Below are 19,914 nucleotides of genomic sequence, written 5' to 3'. Positions count from 1 at the left end.
ACAAAAGAACTCTTTCACAGGCCCTCAACTCCTGGTCCCTATGGTCCCAACCAAGTGACCCCTGGATTCCCCTCAAGCACCGTATCGTCCTTCAAAGGACAGGGCTCAGTTACATCATTCGGGCAAGGACAGTACAGCCAAGGCGGTGTAGGACAGTACAGCAAAGGAGGTCAAGGTCAATACACTGTGGGAGGCCAAGGTCAATACACTGTGGGAGGCCAAGGTCAAGTCACGCAAGGCGGCAAGACTCAGTTCGTCCAGAGAGAACAGACTCAGTTCGGCCAAGGCGGACAAGGTCAAGTTGGAATTGGAGGACAAGGTCAAGTCGGAATTGGAGGACAAGGTCAATTCGGGATTGGACAACAAGGACAGATTGGAATCCAACAAGGTGCGTAACTAACTATAATATTATCAGGTCATTCAGTCTCCACTGCAGGAGCACGACCCTCTCTAATTTACCAGACGAAAATGGAGGATTTGGTCTACACTCCCCACGCTGGCCAGACGGGTTGAGGAGGCAACATACAGACCAAAAAAATATTTGGTAACTGAGTCAATACTTAAACTAAATCATAAATTGCTTAAACAAAATTCATCTCAAAGCAGATTATTTATTGCCATACTTGTGCTGCATATGAAATATTAATTAACTTGTTGCAAATTGAATGCTAATACAGTTATCTAATAATTTACAAACTCATAGTTTTACTGCTCTTTAATAGCCAGCGATAATTTTATCGATGCATCTAAAATCAGATTTTATGACTAAGGTTATAAACAGAAGCTCTGATTTTGAGTTTTATCACACTAATGGATTTATAAATGATTAGGATTTATAGTGATGGTGTAATGCTGATCACAGATATGTGTCAAGATGTGTACAAATGTAACACACAACTATTACAGTTAGCGCCAAATAGTTCGTAACACCCAAAGTAGCCAAAAACTTCGCAACACGTCTTTGTTACAATTTGAATAAGGTTTGTATTATGTTGTCAACTTTTTGGCCACTTTGGGTGACAAATAGTTTGTGACACCCAAAGTGGCCAAAAATAAGTGTTTTGCAAAGTTTGACACTTAGCAAAAATGTGAAATCCCATACAGATTTCACAAATTGGAACAGTTTTTGCAAAGATGGTTCACTTGATGGTTTTTCACAAATATTGACAAATGACTGGTCACAGTTTTGGCGGATTTTCACAAACATCTTGACAATCTGTGACTAGCATAATAACATTTCTGATCGAATTATACGTTTTATAGCTTCACCAATAAAATGGCATTCTTGAGACGCTGCCAAATAGGACGTAACTCGGCCATGTTACCCTTTTACAAATGAGCTGCAAATGCTGCAATTGAGTCATGCATTGTTACGTTCATATGATCATAGACATGGTTATTAAGACTCCCCACAGAAAGACTAGAGCGCTTTCACATTGTGGCGTTAGAAGCGCGACAGCAGCGCGGCAGCGGCGTTTTTATAATGTGAAGGCATGCATCCGCTGTCACATAGTATGAAATATTCGGCAGCGCGTCTGTCACGCGTTTGACGCGCTGCTAAAGCGTGTCAGACGCGTGGCCATTGGCCGATTGAGCGCTTTCATATTTCGCCTAAATGTGAAAGCGCTCAATCGGCCAATGGTTTGGTCGGCTTCTAGTTTATATGAGGAATCGGCCATACATGTGAATTTTTTATACTTACTGATTAACAGACCGACCAAACTATTGGCAACACAGAAAGTGTGCGAGGGTATCCGTAATAGGGTATTTGATACCATTTACCAATATGTCCGAAGCGCAACTATTTAGCAATCATTCTGGTCTAAAGATTATTAGTAATTTGTTATATATTCCCGTTAGCCCCTCGTACTAAGCTAAAATGCTTGTGTCAAGAGTGAGCTCACAACAATAGTTGAGCGGCGGCGAGGACCGAACCCGCGTTCCCCGGATCACGAGTCGGCCAGTCTGACCCCTTCACCGTTCGGCGATCGTGGCTTTTAAATTAAATTTTCAATCAACTGCAAATGCCATCGGCCATCGTCTCATAGGCTATGGCAAGTCAGGAGCCAGGCTACCCCTGGAAAATTAACCTGGTACGCCCATGGCCAAAATTCACTCAACCATTAAAATTTCACAGGTGGTGGCCAGACGCAGACTGCACAAGGAACTCAATTCAGCACTAACACACAATCGTTTGGCCAAAAAGGTCAAGGTCAAGTCGTGAGGCAAGGTCAAGGGTCATACGTTGAGCAGGGACAAGGAGGTTTCGGAGTGGGAGGAAGAGGACAATACACCGTGGGAGGACAGGGTCAACTGGAAATTGGAGGAGGCGTAAGTATCGTTCGTTTCAGCCAAATGACGTCCACTGCTGGACAAAGGCCTCCCCAAGGATTTCCACAGCAATTGGTTCTGCGCTGCTCGCATCCAGGTTCTTCCCGCGACCTTTATTTGATCGTCGGTCAATCTAGTGAGAAACCTGCCAAATCACGTCTTCCGGCTCGGAGGCATAAAAACCACTTTGTTTTAATTCTAAATCTAGTGAAACATAAGCAAAAGCATATTTTCTATGTACAGTTAAACAGTGAACTTTAAATAACTATTTAGATAAATCGATAAGTTACTTAGTAATAATTAGACAGACGTTATTCTGCCAAGAATTGAAAAGGAAAAGAAAGCTGGTTCCTAATTCCATTGATATGATATTATGAGATTTTATGGATATTTTTAACTAGAAGTTTCAAGGATATTTCCTCCTCAGGGTGCCCAAGGTCAGTTCACCCAAGTCCAAGGAGAAACCCAGAAGACTTTCAACCAAGGATCAGGATTCGGTATCGGTATCGGCCAAGGACAGACTGGTTTCGGCATCTCCACCGGTTTCGGCCAAGGCGTCATTCAGGGTCAAGGTGAATATGACAAAAGTTGTATTATCTTTTAGTTTTAGACATTAAAATTAGTAATACATAAATTCCTATTTAATTTTCGAAAATTCTTGCTTTTCTCCCTTCCTTTTAATGATGTACTTAGTTGTTTACTGAGACCTCTCGCGGACATTTTGAGAGAATTTAAAGTGATTTCGCACTGTTTTTTGTCATTTGCCTGCACTCGTGCACGTTGACTAACATAATGGTAATCCACCATTATAAACTTTCGCGTTCCATTTCAACTAAAATAGAGAACCACGGGTCTTAACGCGACATTTTTATATGAATTACATAGTATGTCTTATGCTCACGGCGTTTCGCTGCTACGGGACTATTTCCACCTCTCGTGGTGGGACCACTGCAACTCCTGTGTAGCCAGGATCTACAGCTTGACCGCCATAAATACCCAACCAATGAAGGTCAAGTTTGTCCCGGGGGAAAGTTAAACTGTCATTGGACCTGCAACGAAATTAATCAGAAGAACATAGGAGGAGTTCGAAATTAAGGCTGCTATGCTGCAGCCGTGATCACAAGCATATCATAGCAGCCGAAACGTCAAGCCGTGAGTACCTATGTAACTCATTTAAAAATGTCGCTTTCAGACCCGTGTTTCTCTATTTTAGTAATCCATCATTATTTTACAACTATAAAAAGTAAGCAAAAGTTTAAAAAGTTAAAACAAAACTGCCAAATATTACGACTCTCTCACACATATTTACAAACGATACTTGCTTAAGTGAAGCCGAAAATCGAACGCACAGCGTTGAATAAAGCACTTTGATTAGTTCGTGTGTCACCCTGTGCGTCCACGCGCACTGCTAGACCTCATAGTAATGTTTGTGAATACGGGCGTCTTTCCCCAAGAAGACATGAGTTGAAGCCAAGTTTCTTTCTTCAATCAGGCCAAGGAGTCCGCCAAGGTTTTGGCTCAGCCATCCAGCAAGGTTTCGGCCAAGCGATCGTCCAAGGGGAAGGGGAAACGAGCGCATCCGAAGGAGTGTACCGAGTCTTCTTGGGACGATACAGCGGCGGCAACGGACAGTGCGGACTTCTGAACGTAAGTCATCATCATCTTCATCATCATCAGGTCATAGCACACTTGTCAACCAGGAAAGAAGACTGACCGCCTCGAGTTGATACGGTTACGATCCATTTCCGGGTTGACAAGTGTGCTTTGTTCTTTATGGAAACTTTATCTCACCTTATTATAATTTAGCCGTAGATCTACGCGTGAATTTTTACGTTAAAATACATCCTTTAACTTTGTCATTACGCAGCAGAATCTAACTAATGTTAGTTAATAAAACAATAACATCACGTTCCATCTAATTAACTATAATAATTATACTAAATCTTATTAGAACAGACTTTATACTTCCGTCACCTTGACATCTAGAGCGGCCATCTTGAATTTTTTAACATAATGAAAAATAAATCAACTAATATAAGCAATAAAGTCCAAAATCCAGTCTGATCTCGTAAATGTCAGTCACTCAGTCTTAGAAATTGGAACACCTTGATATTTTTACAAAAAATTGTCGTAACTCTATAGTTTAGGTTCATCATCATCATTTCAGCCACAGGATGTCCACTGCTGAACATAGGCCTCCCTCAATGACTTCCACCTCGTCCGGTTGGTAGCGGCCTGCATCCAGCCCCTTCCTGCTACCTTTATGAGGTCTTCGGTCTACCTTGTGGGCTTTATACCTCGACGACCTCATAAAGGTGACAGGAAGCCATGTTCATCAGGGATAATTTAAGATTCTAAAATGGTGAAGAATTTTTCAAATCGATCCAGTAGTTTCGGACCTTATTCAAACAAACAAACAATCAAATATTTCCTTTTAACTAGGTGGAAAATACTAATCTTCCAAGGAAATCATATAAAATCATATTGAAAGATAGATTAATGGATAAAAAATCTACACTAATATTATAAAGAGGAAAGATTTGATTGTTTGTATTCAATAAGCTCCGAAACTACTGGACCGATTTGAAAAATTCTTTCACCGTTAGAATCCTACACTATCCCTGATGAACATACACTAAAGATTATTTATTGGCGGTACGAAGTTCGCTGTGTACGAAGTGTTGAAGATCCAGATGATTAAATTATAAAAATATTTTATGTAACCCGCCTTTATTAAGCTATAAATTGGTACGATCTCAAACGCAGACAAACCGTATTAAAATTAATATATTCATAGAGTTATAAGTTACTAAAATGACCTTTTTAAAATGTTGCAACGAATTTTAACGCCATCGTGACTTATTAGATTCTATAGCTCTATATTTCAGTTATAAAATAATAATATAGAGTTATAAATAGAAAGCTGGAAAATTTGTTTTTTGTTTGTTTGAACGCGCTAATCTCAGGAACTACTGATCCGATTTGAAATTTTTTTTTTGTGTTGGATAGCTCATTTATCGAGGAAGGTTTTAAGCTATATAACATCACCTTACAGCTAATAGGAGTGGAGCAGTAAAGAAAAATGTTGCAAAACCGGGAAAAAATGTTTAAAATATTTTCACGTATGAAATCGCGAGGACAGATAGTTAATTAATAAAAATGTTTTAACTATTCTAAACACTACAACCGGTGTAGAATGTCACCTTTACAGAATCTGTAACATATTTTGTTAATAAAGTATACCTACAAAGTTACAATAACACTGATGATGCACCAATCTAAAATTAACTGAGCGCTAATCGATTGTGATAATCGAAATCGATCGATCAATCATCGATACAGTCCCATCACTATGCGAATGCGGGTCAAGTGATCTTAGGAATTTTGGACGCCATAGAGTTGCGACTGCGACAAGAATTTATTCATCTCTGCATAGTATAATAGTCGGTCTGTTTGTCTTTACATAAGCTTCATCATCAGGTGATTTAGTCTCCACTGCAGGAGCACGACCCTCTCTAATGTACCAGAGGCAAGAGGATTTGTCCTACACTCCCCACGCTGGCCAGACGGGTTGGGGAGCCTTGATGTTTGCATATTTGTCCCTTAGTCACTCTTACGACATCCTTTAATGAAATATTGTTGTCAATAGTGACCGAGTTTCTTGCGCTGCTTCTTCTCAGCACTGGCCCATTTATTGTCCCGAGGCAGTGGTAGGGTTAATACTGGGCCGTGTAAAAGTGCTTTTTAAAAGCCTATTTGCATAAAAATGAGTTTTATTAGTATCTCTATGGCGTCCATGTTTCGTTTATGGTGTTTGATAGTTTATAGGTAACACTTAGTTCATGGTCATTATGAAATTTCCAAAGAAAACTCGTTTCGTGTGTAATCAGACGACATATTTATATTTGCCGGGTCTATTTGAGCGAATAATGTAACTTTTTTGTAGCGGAGATATACTTAATTAGGTGGACAAACTAACTAAAGACTACCGTAACACGCGCGATCTGTTTTAAAATTTTAGAAAAATAGATTTTTTGCGATCAGATAGTAGTTAATAGTTGCATAGAAAACAATCATGAAAATTATTTTATCTAGGTCCCCAATGTGTTGTCTGTTATTTAAAACTAGCTGTGCCCCGCGGTGTTGCCCGCAATAAAACGTATCCTATGTGTTAATCCAGGGTGTCAGCTAACTCCAAACCAAATATTATTCAAATCGCTCCAGCCGTTTAGACGTGAATAAGTAACAAACATACACGCTCACAAACTTTCGCCTTTATATTGACACTAGATTTCCGCCCGCGGCTTCGCCCGCGTGGAATTTTGTCTGTCACAGAAAAACTTTATCGCACGCGTCCCTGTTTCAAAAACCGGGATAAAAACTATCCTATGTCCTTTCCCGGGACTCAAACTATCTCTATGCCAAATTTCATCAAAATCGGTTTAATGGTTTAGGCGTGAAAGAGAGACAGACAGACAGACAGACAGAGTTACTTTCGCATTTATAATATATAATATAATAAATATAATAATATAATATTAGTATAGAGTACATTTCACTTCTTCTTACGAGTATACTTACATTAATAGGGGACGAACACCATTCCACAGCAATCAAATGAACCTCTTTTCACCAAAACTCTTGTCCCCAGGGTCAGAAGCCTTACGGAAACCGCAACGACCTGGAAGTAGACTTCGCCGAAATCCCATGGCAAGCGATGGTTCTTCTCCAGACGAACAGGAGCCTCCTCTGCGGTGGAGTCATCACCAGACCTGATGTAGTGGTTACTTCGGCTTCCTGTGTTGATGGGTGAGAAATACCTTCGTTTTAACAAAGGATAAAGGCACTGTACTATTCCTACGTCTCGTTCCCATAGCTGCAACTCCTGTGTAGCCAGGATCTACAGCTTGACTGCCAAAAACCCAACCAGTGAAGGCCAAGTTTGTCCCGGGGGAAGTTAAACTGTCTTTGGACTTGAAATGAAATAAATCAGAAAAAAAAGAATGAAGACAGCAGGAAGGCGCTGGATGCACAGGCCAATCTGGATGTCATTGGCCTAGGCCTATGTTCAGCAGTGGATGTTCTGTGGCTGAAATGATGATTAAACAGAGGACGTCCGTTGGACAAAGGTCGACCTCAAGAATTTCCGCAACGACCAGTTCCAAGCTGCCCGCATCCAGGTGCTTCCCGCGACCTTCACCAGATCGTCAATCCTCCAACAGGACCTGTATACACTACTAGGATAACATAGGATTTTGAGGCGAAAATAGCCCAACGGTGTCGGTGTCAGACAGACTGAATCGTGATTCGAAGAATGCTGGTTCGAACCCCGTCGTGCGTGTACCAGTTATGGACCAATCCATCTAAAACCAACTCTCTCTTCCAGGCTCGACGCCAAGAACGTTCTGATCAAGGGAGGAGAATGGAAACTTGGCGTGGACGACGAGCCACTGCCATTCCAGATCGTCCAGGTCAAAACCATCGTCAAGCACCCGTACTACAAGATCGGCAGCCTGAAGAACGACGCCGCCATCTTGGTTCTCTCTGAGAACTTACGACTGGCCAAGAACATCCAGCCCATTTGCCTGCCCGAGTCGGGAGAGACTCTGGACGCTTTTTACAACGGAGCTGGAGAGTGCATCGTGACTGGTTGGGGCAAGCAGGTCCTGCAAGGTAAGTTTAGCATCTAAATTACAGGTCCAGTAAATGCCTGAGGTATTGGAGGATTGACATCTGACAATAGTCTGAAGCAATCTGAAGTCTCACTGACGTTTGACGACACCAAAACACCCTTCCGTGCCGCTTTTCTACCTCAGGCAGACACTGACTCTTTTATGCATTAGAACAGTTACTAGGTAGTTATACTTTTTCAGGATTTGGCCGGTCATTTACATTAGATAGACCTATCAGTCAATTGAAGTACTTTTTATGACTTTATTGAAATACTTTATGACCAAAATAATAAATTGCTGTTCCTCCACAAGTTAAATAAAAATTATACATTAATTATAATGTAGTGACGAAAGAAACCATACTTTTATGAGTTAGATCAATAAATTATTTCGGAGAGTCATTCAGGTACCAGTCTTAAGTCACCTTAACAAAAATACCCTTTGGTACTTATTATCTCGCCAGAACAACAATGTTATCAGCTTTTTATGTTTCGTTCTAAATATCAACCCATAACAACAATGTTTACAACATTCCCGTGATCGTCGCCGTCGATGTTTACAACATTGTTGTTTTGGCAGTCAGATAGCCAGTTCCTCGAGGATTACATTACATATTATGACAATAACTTTCCACACAGCTTGACCACAATCTATACCAATAATACACAATATTCTAGGTATATTTTACGAATACGAACCGGATCCATTGGGTAACCTCACCCCGGGGTCCAAGTAATCAATTTTAGCAGTTTTATAACACTGTGACATAAGAAACGAACGAAAATGCGGACTTATTTTGTGAGCGCACGATACATTTCGACCGATTTTTTACGTGGTTTGTTTTGGTATAATATTGATGTTACAAGATGTGACATACAAAAGATTAAGACATGGAAAGATCTTTAATTTTTATTTATTTAATTTTTTTGATATTTATAAGTGACAAATCATAGTCAAATTTAAATTTAATTTCATTTTATGTAGGCCACCGTCTTGTGTAGATCTATTTAAAAAGAAACTCATTTAGAACCTCCTCCTTTTTGGAAGTCGGTTAAAAAGTAGGTTGTCCAAATAACTATTTATTTGAAACTTTAGTACACGTTTGTAATGAAGATACATCAGAGTTTAATGCCATAGGGCATTTTCTCTCTGTTAATCTTTATGCCAAAATGATATTAGAACAGCTTATGTGCTATTCTGATGTTTATTAGAAGATTATAAAATTCAAAATGGGAAAATTTTCTATAAGTAATAAAAAAACACTTAAATAATCTCCATTCCCATGTATTCAGTATTCCAAACTTAGTACTAAAATTACTAAATCCCTAAAATCAAAAATAGAACCAGAACCGAAAAAAACAATGTCGTATTCGATAAATCTCGTGCGACTCCATAATACCGGCTTGTTTATGAAGATATTATTTAATGCGTTATCTTGTTTATTTATTTAGATTACCTACTTAACTTTACCAATATGTCAACCTAATCTTTTGACGTATACCGCATTCCACAGTAAAAGGGTCTGTAATACTTGGCGGGAAAGTCAAGCGGCATGTTTACCCGGTTTCCACCAAAGCGGAGCAGAGCGGAGAAGTGTCGAACCGTCAAATCTAAATATATATAACTCAAAGGTGACTGACTGACTGACTGACATAGTGATCTATCAACGCACAGCCCAAACCACTGGACGGATCGGGCTGAAATTTGGCATGCAGGTAGATGTTATGAAGTAGGCATCCGCTAAGAAAGGATTTTACGAAACTCCACCCCTAAGGGGGTAAAACGAGATCCACGCGTACGAAGTCGCGGGCGGCCGCTAGTTTTTTGACAGCTGTGCGGAGCGGAGAAGAGAAGTGGAAATAATGATCTGATAGGTTATTCACAACACTTCTCCGCTCTACTCCGCTCCGCTCTGCCTTGGTGGTAACCGACGTCGTATGCGTGGTTTAGACTAGCAATAAAACTTTTTTGTCACCTGTCATCCGCTTTGCAATGGAGGGAAGTCGAACCTTAACTTTGAACTCCTCTTGTTCTTCTGAATAATTTCGTTGCGGGTCCAATGACAGTTTATCTTTCCCCCGGGACGAACTTGACCTTCATTGGTTTTTATTGGCGGTCAAGCTGTAGATCCTGGCTACACAGGAGTTGCAGCGGTGGGAACGAGAGGTGGGAATAGTCCCATTAGCAATAAAACTTGCAGAAGTTGACTTCCGCAAGCTGTCACCATTGTGTAAATAGCTGTGGCAAACCAACTGGAAGATTTACCTACCTAGTGGTGACAGCTTGCGGATGTCAACTTATGCAAGTTTTATTGCTAGTCTAATGTCCGTTTCATCAATCCCTAATTTTGAAGTGACACATAACAGGAATTTTATTTTCAAAGGGGTCACTTCAAAATTAAATTGATGGAGAAAACGGACATAAACGTTTTATGTACTTTTTGAGAATTTTGACAGCTCACAAAAGTCAATATTTTTTTAAATTAGGCTTCTAAAAAGATCTTTTGACTTTTGAAAAGTATGTCAAATCGACTAGGGTGTTCTATATTTGGCAAATGTAGACACTTGGCCTGCAATGTCCCATCTCAAGTGGCAAGTAAACAAAAATTATGTAAGAAAAGACTTCACAAAGGTCGCCAGAACCCGCTTTTCGTTTTTACCACCATAGTGTTAAAATTTGGCAAACATAACCTCAAAATTCACACACCAAAACCCTACCTTAACTCTATTTGCACAAAGTTGAAAATCGTTTAGCAAATTCCCAAACTGAAATTGCTCAGGCGCATGCAAAAATTACAATTTTGCGTTTGTACTTCAAAAAACCGTATTGCGAAGGGTGTGAGTGGAAAATGTAAGTTTTCAGATGTAAGAGTTAAGTTTGTCGATATTTAATATACAGTTCGTGGAATATGGGTTTTTACATAACGATTTTTGGTTTATGTAAAGTCCTATAATGTATTCATGAGTTAAATAGGTGATATGGAGGATTAACCTCTGTAATTGCAATTTATCTTAATACTAGCTTTCCGCCCGCGGCTTCGCCCGCGTGGAATTTTGTCTGTCACAGAAAAACTTTATCGCGCGCGTCCCTGTTTCAAAATCCGGGATAAAAACTATCCTATGTCCTTTCTCGGGACTCAAACTATCTCTTTGCCAAATTTCTTCAAAATCGGTTCAGTGGTTTAGGCGTGAAAGAGAGACAGACAGACAGACAAAGTTACTTTCGCATTTATAATATTAGTATAGAATAGATAGTATAGAGTTTCTTAGCTGCTGTCTTACGCACACAGGGCAGATTTATGTAGGTACCATCCTAGACTGCATCTCACTTAACATCAGGTGCGGTTGCGGTCAAATCGCCATTTGAATATCTATACAGCCGATTAGACACAATAATTAAGAGCTTTTGGTTAGATTCCCGCAAAGTACAAAATATATTTGTTAATTATAACTTTTGACCATGGCTTCACCCCCGTGAATTGAGTAGTTTTAACAAGAAAGTGTAACGTAACGGGCCGGAAGACGTAGCGTGGGCAGGCCTCCCACTAGGTGGACTGACGATCTGGCGAAGGTCGCGGGAAGCAGTGCCGTATTATCCATAAGGCACTTTAGGCCAGTGCCTAGGGGCCCACTATGACCAGGGGCCCAGCACTTCCGATTAAAAAATGAAAAATAAAAAACATATGTTAAAGATGATGTATAAGAAAAGGTCAATTTTCAAGAAGTTCTAAACGATTTTGTATCTAAAAAAATTAGAAGTATACCTTTGCAATGTTATGACTAAAGTCTGTTGTTGATAATGATGGTACCTTCATTCAATTTCGTAATGTAGACAGTAAAAGTTTCCAAATTGCGTTGTTGTGGTATGAAAAAGGGGGGGCCCGAAACGAGTTGTGCCTAGGGGCCCCGAGATGGTTAATCCGGCCCTGGCGGGAAGAGCCTGGATGCGGGCAGCGCAGGACCGTTCATTGTGGAAACGAACGAACGAACTGAAACCGCTGGTAGGTTTTCTATAAAAAAATTGCATGTCTCCCAAAAATTCCTTACCAATATTGCCTTACGACCTGACGATCCGTATGTCACTAGACGAAAATCAACTTACGGCGAAAAGGCGAGAGAGAGCGCGAATGTCGGGAGCTTTGTGGGTCAGTGTCAAGTGGTAGCGTGCGCAAAAAATTGGGAATTTTTTGATAAAAATCTTTTTTGAGTTTTTTTTTTTTTGTTTTTTTGAGGAAGCCTTACAATTTCGTGCAAGTGCAAGTTATCGTGCGCAAAAAATAGTATTTTTTGTGAAAAAGTATTTTTTGTTTTTTTTTTTTGAGGCAGTTTTATAAATTCGCCCAGTGCCCAGATGTCAAGTTAGATTTTTTAATATATTTTTTTTTTCAAACCTATATTTTTACATTATTTTGTGTGGTAGATATATGAGTAAAAATCATTAGATAGGGTTATTCCCAAAGGTCCAGATTGTTCTTATATTCCCACCGGGTCCATGAAAAGATGGAATGAATTTTGAGTATCTTGACGATGTCAGAATATTAAGCTTGTTAAAAAAATAATAGGAAGAAGCTCATTTTGTTTCTTTATTCATGGCTGGATGATCTTAGTTTAAAAATTCTAAATTTTAAATAAAATAAATCGTGTTTAATTTTTCTTTCCAACATAATTTAAAATTCTTGTTATTTTTTGAGAAGATAGATAATATGAAATGCTGCTCACTATCTTTTTAGAACATTTGATATGTCGTGTGGGCTTTAATAGACGGTGGTGTCGAATTTTACGAGGCAATTAAAGTCAATTCTTATTATTAGTATAATTTTTTCTAACTATAAAACCATGTAAATCGTTTGTGGCACCTACATAGAAAATATGAATGTGAGAGAATCGTCAGGTCATTCAGTCTCCACTGCAGGAGCACGACTCTTATTTAGCAGAGGCAAGAGGATTTGTCCTACACTCCCCACGCTGGCCAGACGGGTTGGGGAGGCCTGATGCTCGCATGTTTGTCCCTTAGTCGCCTCTTACGACATCCACCGGAAGAGTGGGAGTGGTCTGCCTGCTCTGTCTTATTTTGTCTACAATCCTATTTTGTTTCATCTAAAAGTTTGTTCCTACAGTCTGCCGTAGTTAAAGCCATAAAAAGTTTGATTAATTAATCCCAGAAAAGTAAGGATGCGGGCAGCGTAGGACCGGTCTTTGGAAATCCTTGGGGGAGGCCTTGGTCCAGCGGACGTCATTTGACTGAAAGAAACAAAACGGAATCCTAGAAAAGACATTGACTAAATGATAAATTAATTAAATTAATGACTAATGAACTTTGAAGAACCGCCGAAAGAGCATTCCGTGGCCTGTTCCATCTTGTGTTGACTTTGACATACAAATCAAATATAAATAAGCTGTGACCGTGAACCTTTGCTTGCCAACTTAACATATAGCATAATAAAATAGAATCAGTAGGCGTAGAGATAAATAGCATCAAGAAAGGCAACGCGGATGTGTTTTTTGAATCATTTTGGATCATATCGATGTATAAATTCGATACTCACAGATTACAAGTTAAGCTTGAGAAATAAAATTTTCCCAAAATAATCTAAATAGCACAAAAAATAGCTACAAATCGATCTGGAGCACCTTTTTTATGTATGGCAAGGCAAGCATTTGACCGCCATATCACCTGGTGTTAAGTGAGATGCATAACATCTGCCCTGTAAGTGCCTATTCACTCTCGCATTCAAAACGTCAGCTTTCAAATTCACATTCAAATATTTTATTCAGTACATAGGCCCTTTCCAGGGCACTTATACACGTCCTAAATATAGCTTGCCCTACCACCACTTCGGGACAACATATGGGATGGTGCTGAGAAGAAGTGGCTGAAGAAACTCAGTCACCTTTGTCAGTCTCAATTTGATCCGCATCAAAATTGATCCATTTTTCTCCAAGTTACTACAATGCTACAGACACAAAATTGACAACCCTCTGTGTTGTTAATAAGGCCAGTAGCTTTCAAGCTTTCGTCTTATCATAGATGACATACTATTTCGATAAGCTTTCTTTCTTTAAAGTCCCAAGAAAATGCACCTTTCCCCCAGAACTAATTCAACCTTTGAAAGTCAAGATCCTGGCTACACAGAATTGCAATCTCAAATAGAATCTGATTCAGTCAAATGACGTCCACTGCTGGACAAAGGCCTCCCCCAAGGATTTCTATAACGACCGGTCTTGCATCCAGGTACTTACCCAACTAAAGTTCTTATGAGCCTACCTTCACTTACATACTTTGTAAGGTAAATAAGTCCTTCTTAATGTACTTCTACTAATACGTCGGAATCACATTGATTTCTAATTATATATTCAGAAAAATACAATATCATTACATCAATATTATCGTACTAACAAGGTCGTAATTAAAATGCATAATTAATTGAACTTCTACAATCTTCCTTGGACTTTAACAGTTATTTTTTGGAGGAACTATAAATTATAATGTCAGACGCTCTTGGTGGACTGACGATCTTGAAGGTCGCGGGAAGCACCTGGATGCGGGCAGCGCAGGACCGGTCGTTGTTGCCGTTGCCGTTGTCCATCGGTAGAGTTAAATCTAAATATATAATATAACTCAAAGGTGACTGACTGACTGACTGACTGACATAGTGATCTATCAACGCACAGCCCAAACCACTGGACGCATCGGGCTGAAATTTGGCATGCAGGTAGATGTTATGACGTAGGCATCCGCTAAGAAAGGATTTAACGAAACTCCACCCCTAAGGGGGTAAAACGGGATCCACGCGTACGAAGTCGCGGGCGGCCGCTAGTAGGTACCTACATACATCGGAACCACTGCGCCTAATTTGGAAAATAACTTACTTTTAACAGTAAAATAAAAACCTTATAATTCTCTTTTCATATCGACTAATTCTTATCACTGAAACATAGTCGTGCCTTCTAAACGAAACAAAACAAAATTTCCATCAACTCGCAAATCATAGAAAGAAAACACACATTGGTTTTTCCAAATCCGTTTACGGATTCACTAACTTTAACTTTTGACTAATAACAACAATCTATTGTTCTGACAAATCCTATTATGATGGCTCATAGTTAGATTCCGGTTTAACTACCACACCTTCTGTAATACCTCTCGGTAAATCATCAAAAATTTACATGACAGCATAGTGAAGTTGAGTGGCAATGACGTCACTTGTGAACTACTATGGACTTCGGGTTTTCTTCTTGTTTTAGTTAATTAAACAAGATTGATTAATACAACTGAGTTTCTTCCGCCAATTCTTTTCCTAAGTGACCTGAAAAGGGCCTTTTTAATAAAGAATTTGAATATGAATTAATATAATTACAAGCAAAAGTTTGGAATCACGCCGTTGTGTTTGGTTTCGAGCCATCTTAAGAACTGAATGAATATGTACCTATGTATCTGTAGTATCAATTTAAAGTACAAAACATTACCTTTAAAATGGTATAATTTTTATTTATCTTCTATTAGTAATTTAGTTCTTACGATCGCTCGGAACCAGTAGGATGATTCCATACTTTTGCTCGCGAGTGTAGTTGTTGCAATGAAGGCGAGTGAGCTTTACATGTGTGGTGACTCGCTACTGTTCGTTTTCAAAAGTTTTGATAGACATTACACTATCGTTATGTGCATGTACACGTACACACACAAGTAAACTTCACTCGCTCTCGTGAATTGCAAAAACTAAGTATAACTACTTAAAAAATTTACCAAAGGGTGTAGAAATGCTTGTTTATTTCGTTTTTTTTTTTGTATTCATGAGCCAGTGATCAATGTACAAGTTACATAAGTTCTTAGATGCAGATTTTTTTCTAATATAACATGTTTTTATCGTGTTTTTTCTCTTTTAAGTCTTTTACTTACAATTTTCATGATCTTGTGCATTCAAAACTTTCATAACTTAGTATTATCGTATAACAAACGAAACAATCATCTGCCTTTAAAACAGCAAAACGGAAATCCTGTTCTCAAAAATTGCTCCAAAAATATCTACTTAAAAAGTGTAACAAAAACTTTATAATTACTAATCTAAAATTATAGCAAACAGTCCAAATTCTGTATCAGATTATTTTTTGTTTTGATTCCAAATAAAGTTGAAACCAATAATTAATATTCATAGAGCGGTTTTTTTCACAGCTATTTAAGAATTAATTAACAAAACACATCCTGTTGTTGACCCAAAAACGTTTCCGTATAGTTACTAAAATGCTAAAATCATTTAAATAAAACATTTGTCAATATTGGACAACGGGCTGGAAAACGTAGCGTGGGCAGGCCTCCTACTAGGTGGACCGACGATCTGGTAAAGGTCGCGGGAAGAGCCTGGATGCGGGCAGCGCAGGACCGTTCATTGTGGAAAACCTTGGGGGAGGCCTTTGTCCAGCAGTGGACGTCATTTGGCTGAAACGACGACAATATTGGACATGGCGACAAAAATCTATAAATGCAAAATACCACTCACTGATTAATCACCAAATCTCAGAAACTGTAACACCTACAAACTTGAAATTTGGCAGGTTGTAGACATCCGCTGAGAACGGATTTTACGAAACTCCACCCCTAATGGGGTAAAACGGAATGAAGTCCGGCCGATAGTAATTGATTTATTGATCTAGAGACAAGAACAATTTGAAAATACTACTTATATTAGAACGTGTGTAAGTGCCCTAAAAGGACCTACAAACTTTTAAAGAATATGAATTAGAAAGGACCACGTACCAGTTAAAAGGACATCACTCAAAATACAACTAACTAGGCTTGTAAAAACAAAAAAAGAAGGAATACATCTTATAAACAAAACAAAATTATGGCACCAAATTGTTATCTACTCAAAATGAGGCCATAAACACTTTTACACACATACATACATGCTTATACTTTTTCTTATAGTTTCTCAATTTTTGAGTTCTTTTTTCTTGAATTCTTCTTCTTCCTCGGTCCCTCGCTGATAAGGATCGCGACCACAGATAGTGTTCCTCCACAGACTGCGGTCATAAGCTGTGTGGACCGCACGATGCAAACTTCCGCCCACCGTCTTCCTCAAGTTTTCTGAATTACACCAAGCCAAAAAAATTGGAAACTTTCGGAGTAAAAACAATTTTTACATTTATTTTAATTTTTTTTCTTATTCGAACAAATTTTTATTCTCAAACAAGAATTAAAATAATGAAACCTTATCATCTAAGGGCCTTTTGCTCATCTATTAACAACAAAAAAACTTACAGACATTTTTCTGCTCATACACAATAGTAATTTATTCATTCAAAACGTTTGTATGTAAATTCCAGTATTGGCGGCAGCGAGCAACCTTGGTGAGGTACAATGTCATGTCATTATTTAGCATAATACCTTGGGAATGCCCAGTTTTTTTATTGACATTATCAGAGATGAAGATAACCCATGATTACGTGAGATTAAAAAAAATGGGCGAACGAAAAAGAATGGAGAAATTAGAAACAGAAATATTTCTCCTTCATTTTCAAAGTCTCATGTAATTTTTTTAAATAATAACGTTCATAGCTACGGGACTATTCCCTCCTCTCGTTTCCACTGCTGCAACTCCTGTGTAGCCAGGATCTACAGCTTGACCGCCAATAAAACCCAACCAGTGAAGGTCAAGTTTGTCCCGGGGGAAAGTTAAACTGTCATTTGACCCGCAACGAAAGGAGTTCGAAGTTCATAGGTAAATAAATGCACTAATTTTGGGTCATCCTTATTCTAATTAGTAGTTAATCAATTCACATCTAGTTATTTAATCAATACACATACACGCTCTCCCAAGAATTCGTAATTATTCAGAAACTAGTGAGGGGTGGCTACACATTTTCACTTTGAGCTTGAAAAATGTTAGTTAGGTTTTTCTCAAACCTTTCCGTGTTTATTTATTGTAGAGATATCAATATTTAGACTTTCTGAAAATTCTTTTAGAATAGTAATAAAATAAACATACCAACTTAATTGAGAATCTCTTTTTGTTGAAGTCGGTTAAAAAGGACAAAACTTTAGCTAACAATCTCTAAAAAACCATAATTACATTGATAAAATGTCTCTAAGAGTCGACCGTCTTTGAAAAAAAAATGCAATAAAAGAAAATGGTCCCAGATCCGTCTATATTAACCTGTGTTTTGTTGGAAAATAGTATTTATTACAACCAATATAAGGTACAAGTGTTCATTTTGAAGTGCTGTGGTCTAAAAACCTGACAAATCAGTATTTCATCATTCGAAAAAAAGACTTGATAACCTTTTTCGGATCACGTGAAATGGTCACGTTTTCTTTGCCATTTTATAGTTTTTATAGTTCCAAAATACTGGACTGTCCTGTCGATGACATTGACAGTGGGGCGCCACCGTCAATACCGGATCGCTGGTTCCGATTTTTGCCATGTTGGAAACCATATAGTTGAACGATGGTAGCGCCCCCCTGTCATTGAGTTTCATGGGACAGTTCAGCGTGGGTCATCTATATATATGAATTCAAATTACGACTGAGATAAGAAAAATGCTTTTAATCAGGTTGCATTTGGTATACATTTTATCATCTATTTACTTTTTTAATATTTTCCGAGTGCATGCTTTTTGTTTTTATTTTTAATATCACGTGTCTGCATTGGGGACAAACAGTTATTTTTTGTTACTTACGTTTATAACGTTTTGGTTTTGTCTCGTTCTTTTTTATTAAGATACGATATCGAAAAACTATCACTTATTATAGGTAGTTACGAAAGTCAAAAATTGTAATGGAATAATAATTTAGGTGGTCTCATCATTGAGAAGCAATTAATATTATTTTAAATTAAATAATATTATTTTAAATACTTACATAACTGTCTAAAGTGTGCGTGTATACACGCACACTGTATGCAGCATTTTCCGATATTCAATTTATTTAACTAGTACGATTATTTTTAAAACATTTTTCTTTAAGTACGAGGTAGCCTATAATGTACTATGTAAACAATCACGACCATCAAATATTATAGCAAAAATAAAATTTTAAATATTTTTCATAAATTTTCTCCGCCATTTTTGCCGACCGTACTTGTCCCACCGGTTTGCCATCCGATGACCGGCGCGCGCGCATTGTGTAACTCGCTAACTTCGGAATCTGGGTGCACAGGCTTAATGAAATACCTAATAGACTATAAATAAACTTAAAAACCCATGTACAGTACAATAAATTAAAATGCGACTTGAAAAAAAAAGGATTTTGATTCGATTTGATAAGGGACGAATATGCGAATAATTACCCACCCGACGACCTCATAAAGGTAGCAGGAAGGTGCTGGATGCAGGTAGGGATTGCAATCCGGTATCATTTTCAATCCGGCCGGATTTCACCGGATTGACGCTAATCCGGCCGGATCCGGACGGATCCGGCCGGATTGCAAAGTTACTTGGTCTAGTATTTAGTGATTTTTAGTTTTGAAGCAGCCGCGCGCGACTTCGTACGCGTGGATCCCGTTTTACCCCCTTCATCTATCTTACGCGGTTAGATTTTTTCGTACAAATGTTTTTTCCCGCTAACTCCCGTTCCCGTGGGAATTTTGCAATATCCTGTTGTAAATAAGCTTTAAGTTTACTAAGGTACTTGCATGCCAAATTTCAAGCGTCTAACTTAAGCGGTTTAGATTTTTCATACAAAAGGATTTTCCCGCTAATTCCTGTTCCCGTGGGAATTCATAACTATACTATAACCTGCCCAGGAGTATGAAGAATAATTGTACCAAGTTTCGTTAAAATCTGTCGAGTAGTTTTTGTTTCTATAAGGAACATACAGACAGAGAGACAGACAAAAATTTTACTGATTGCATTTTTGGCATCAGTATCGATCACTAATCACCCCCTGATAGTTATTTTGAAAATATATTTCATGTACA

The 19,914-nt window shown here is 38.5% G+C and overlaps 1 protein-coding gene across 1 annotated transcript in view; it reads left to right on the top strand.

Moving 5' to 3' along the window:
- LOC135085654 (uncharacterized) overlaps positions 1-19,914 on the top strand; it is an 85,224-nt gene that overhangs the window by 57,697 nt on the left and 7,613 nt on the right. Inside the window, exons 7-12 of the mRNA XM_063980421.1 lie at positions 21-388; positions 2,138-2,331; positions 2,759-2,903; positions 3,824-3,978; positions 6,983-7,140; positions 7,718-8,004. Of these exons, the coding sequence (XP_063836491.1) occupies positions 21-388; positions 2,138-2,331; positions 2,759-2,903; positions 3,824-3,978; positions 6,983-7,140; positions 7,718-8,004 (1,307 nt within the window). The remainder of the gene's footprint in view (positions 1-20; positions 389-2,137; positions 2,332-2,758; positions 2,904-3,823; positions 3,979-6,982; positions 7,141-7,717; positions 8,005-19,914) is intronic.

Source organism: Ostrinia nubilalis, chromosome 29 (genome assembly GCF_963855985.1).
Source record: "Ostrinia nubilalis chromosome 29, ilOstNubi1.1, whole genome shotgun sequence".
NCBI lineage: Eukaryota > Metazoa > Arthropoda > Insecta > Lepidoptera > Crambidae > Ostrinia > Ostrinia nubilalis.
Note: the sequence above shows the minus strand (reverse complement) of the source record. Positions and strands in the feature narration are given on the sequence as shown.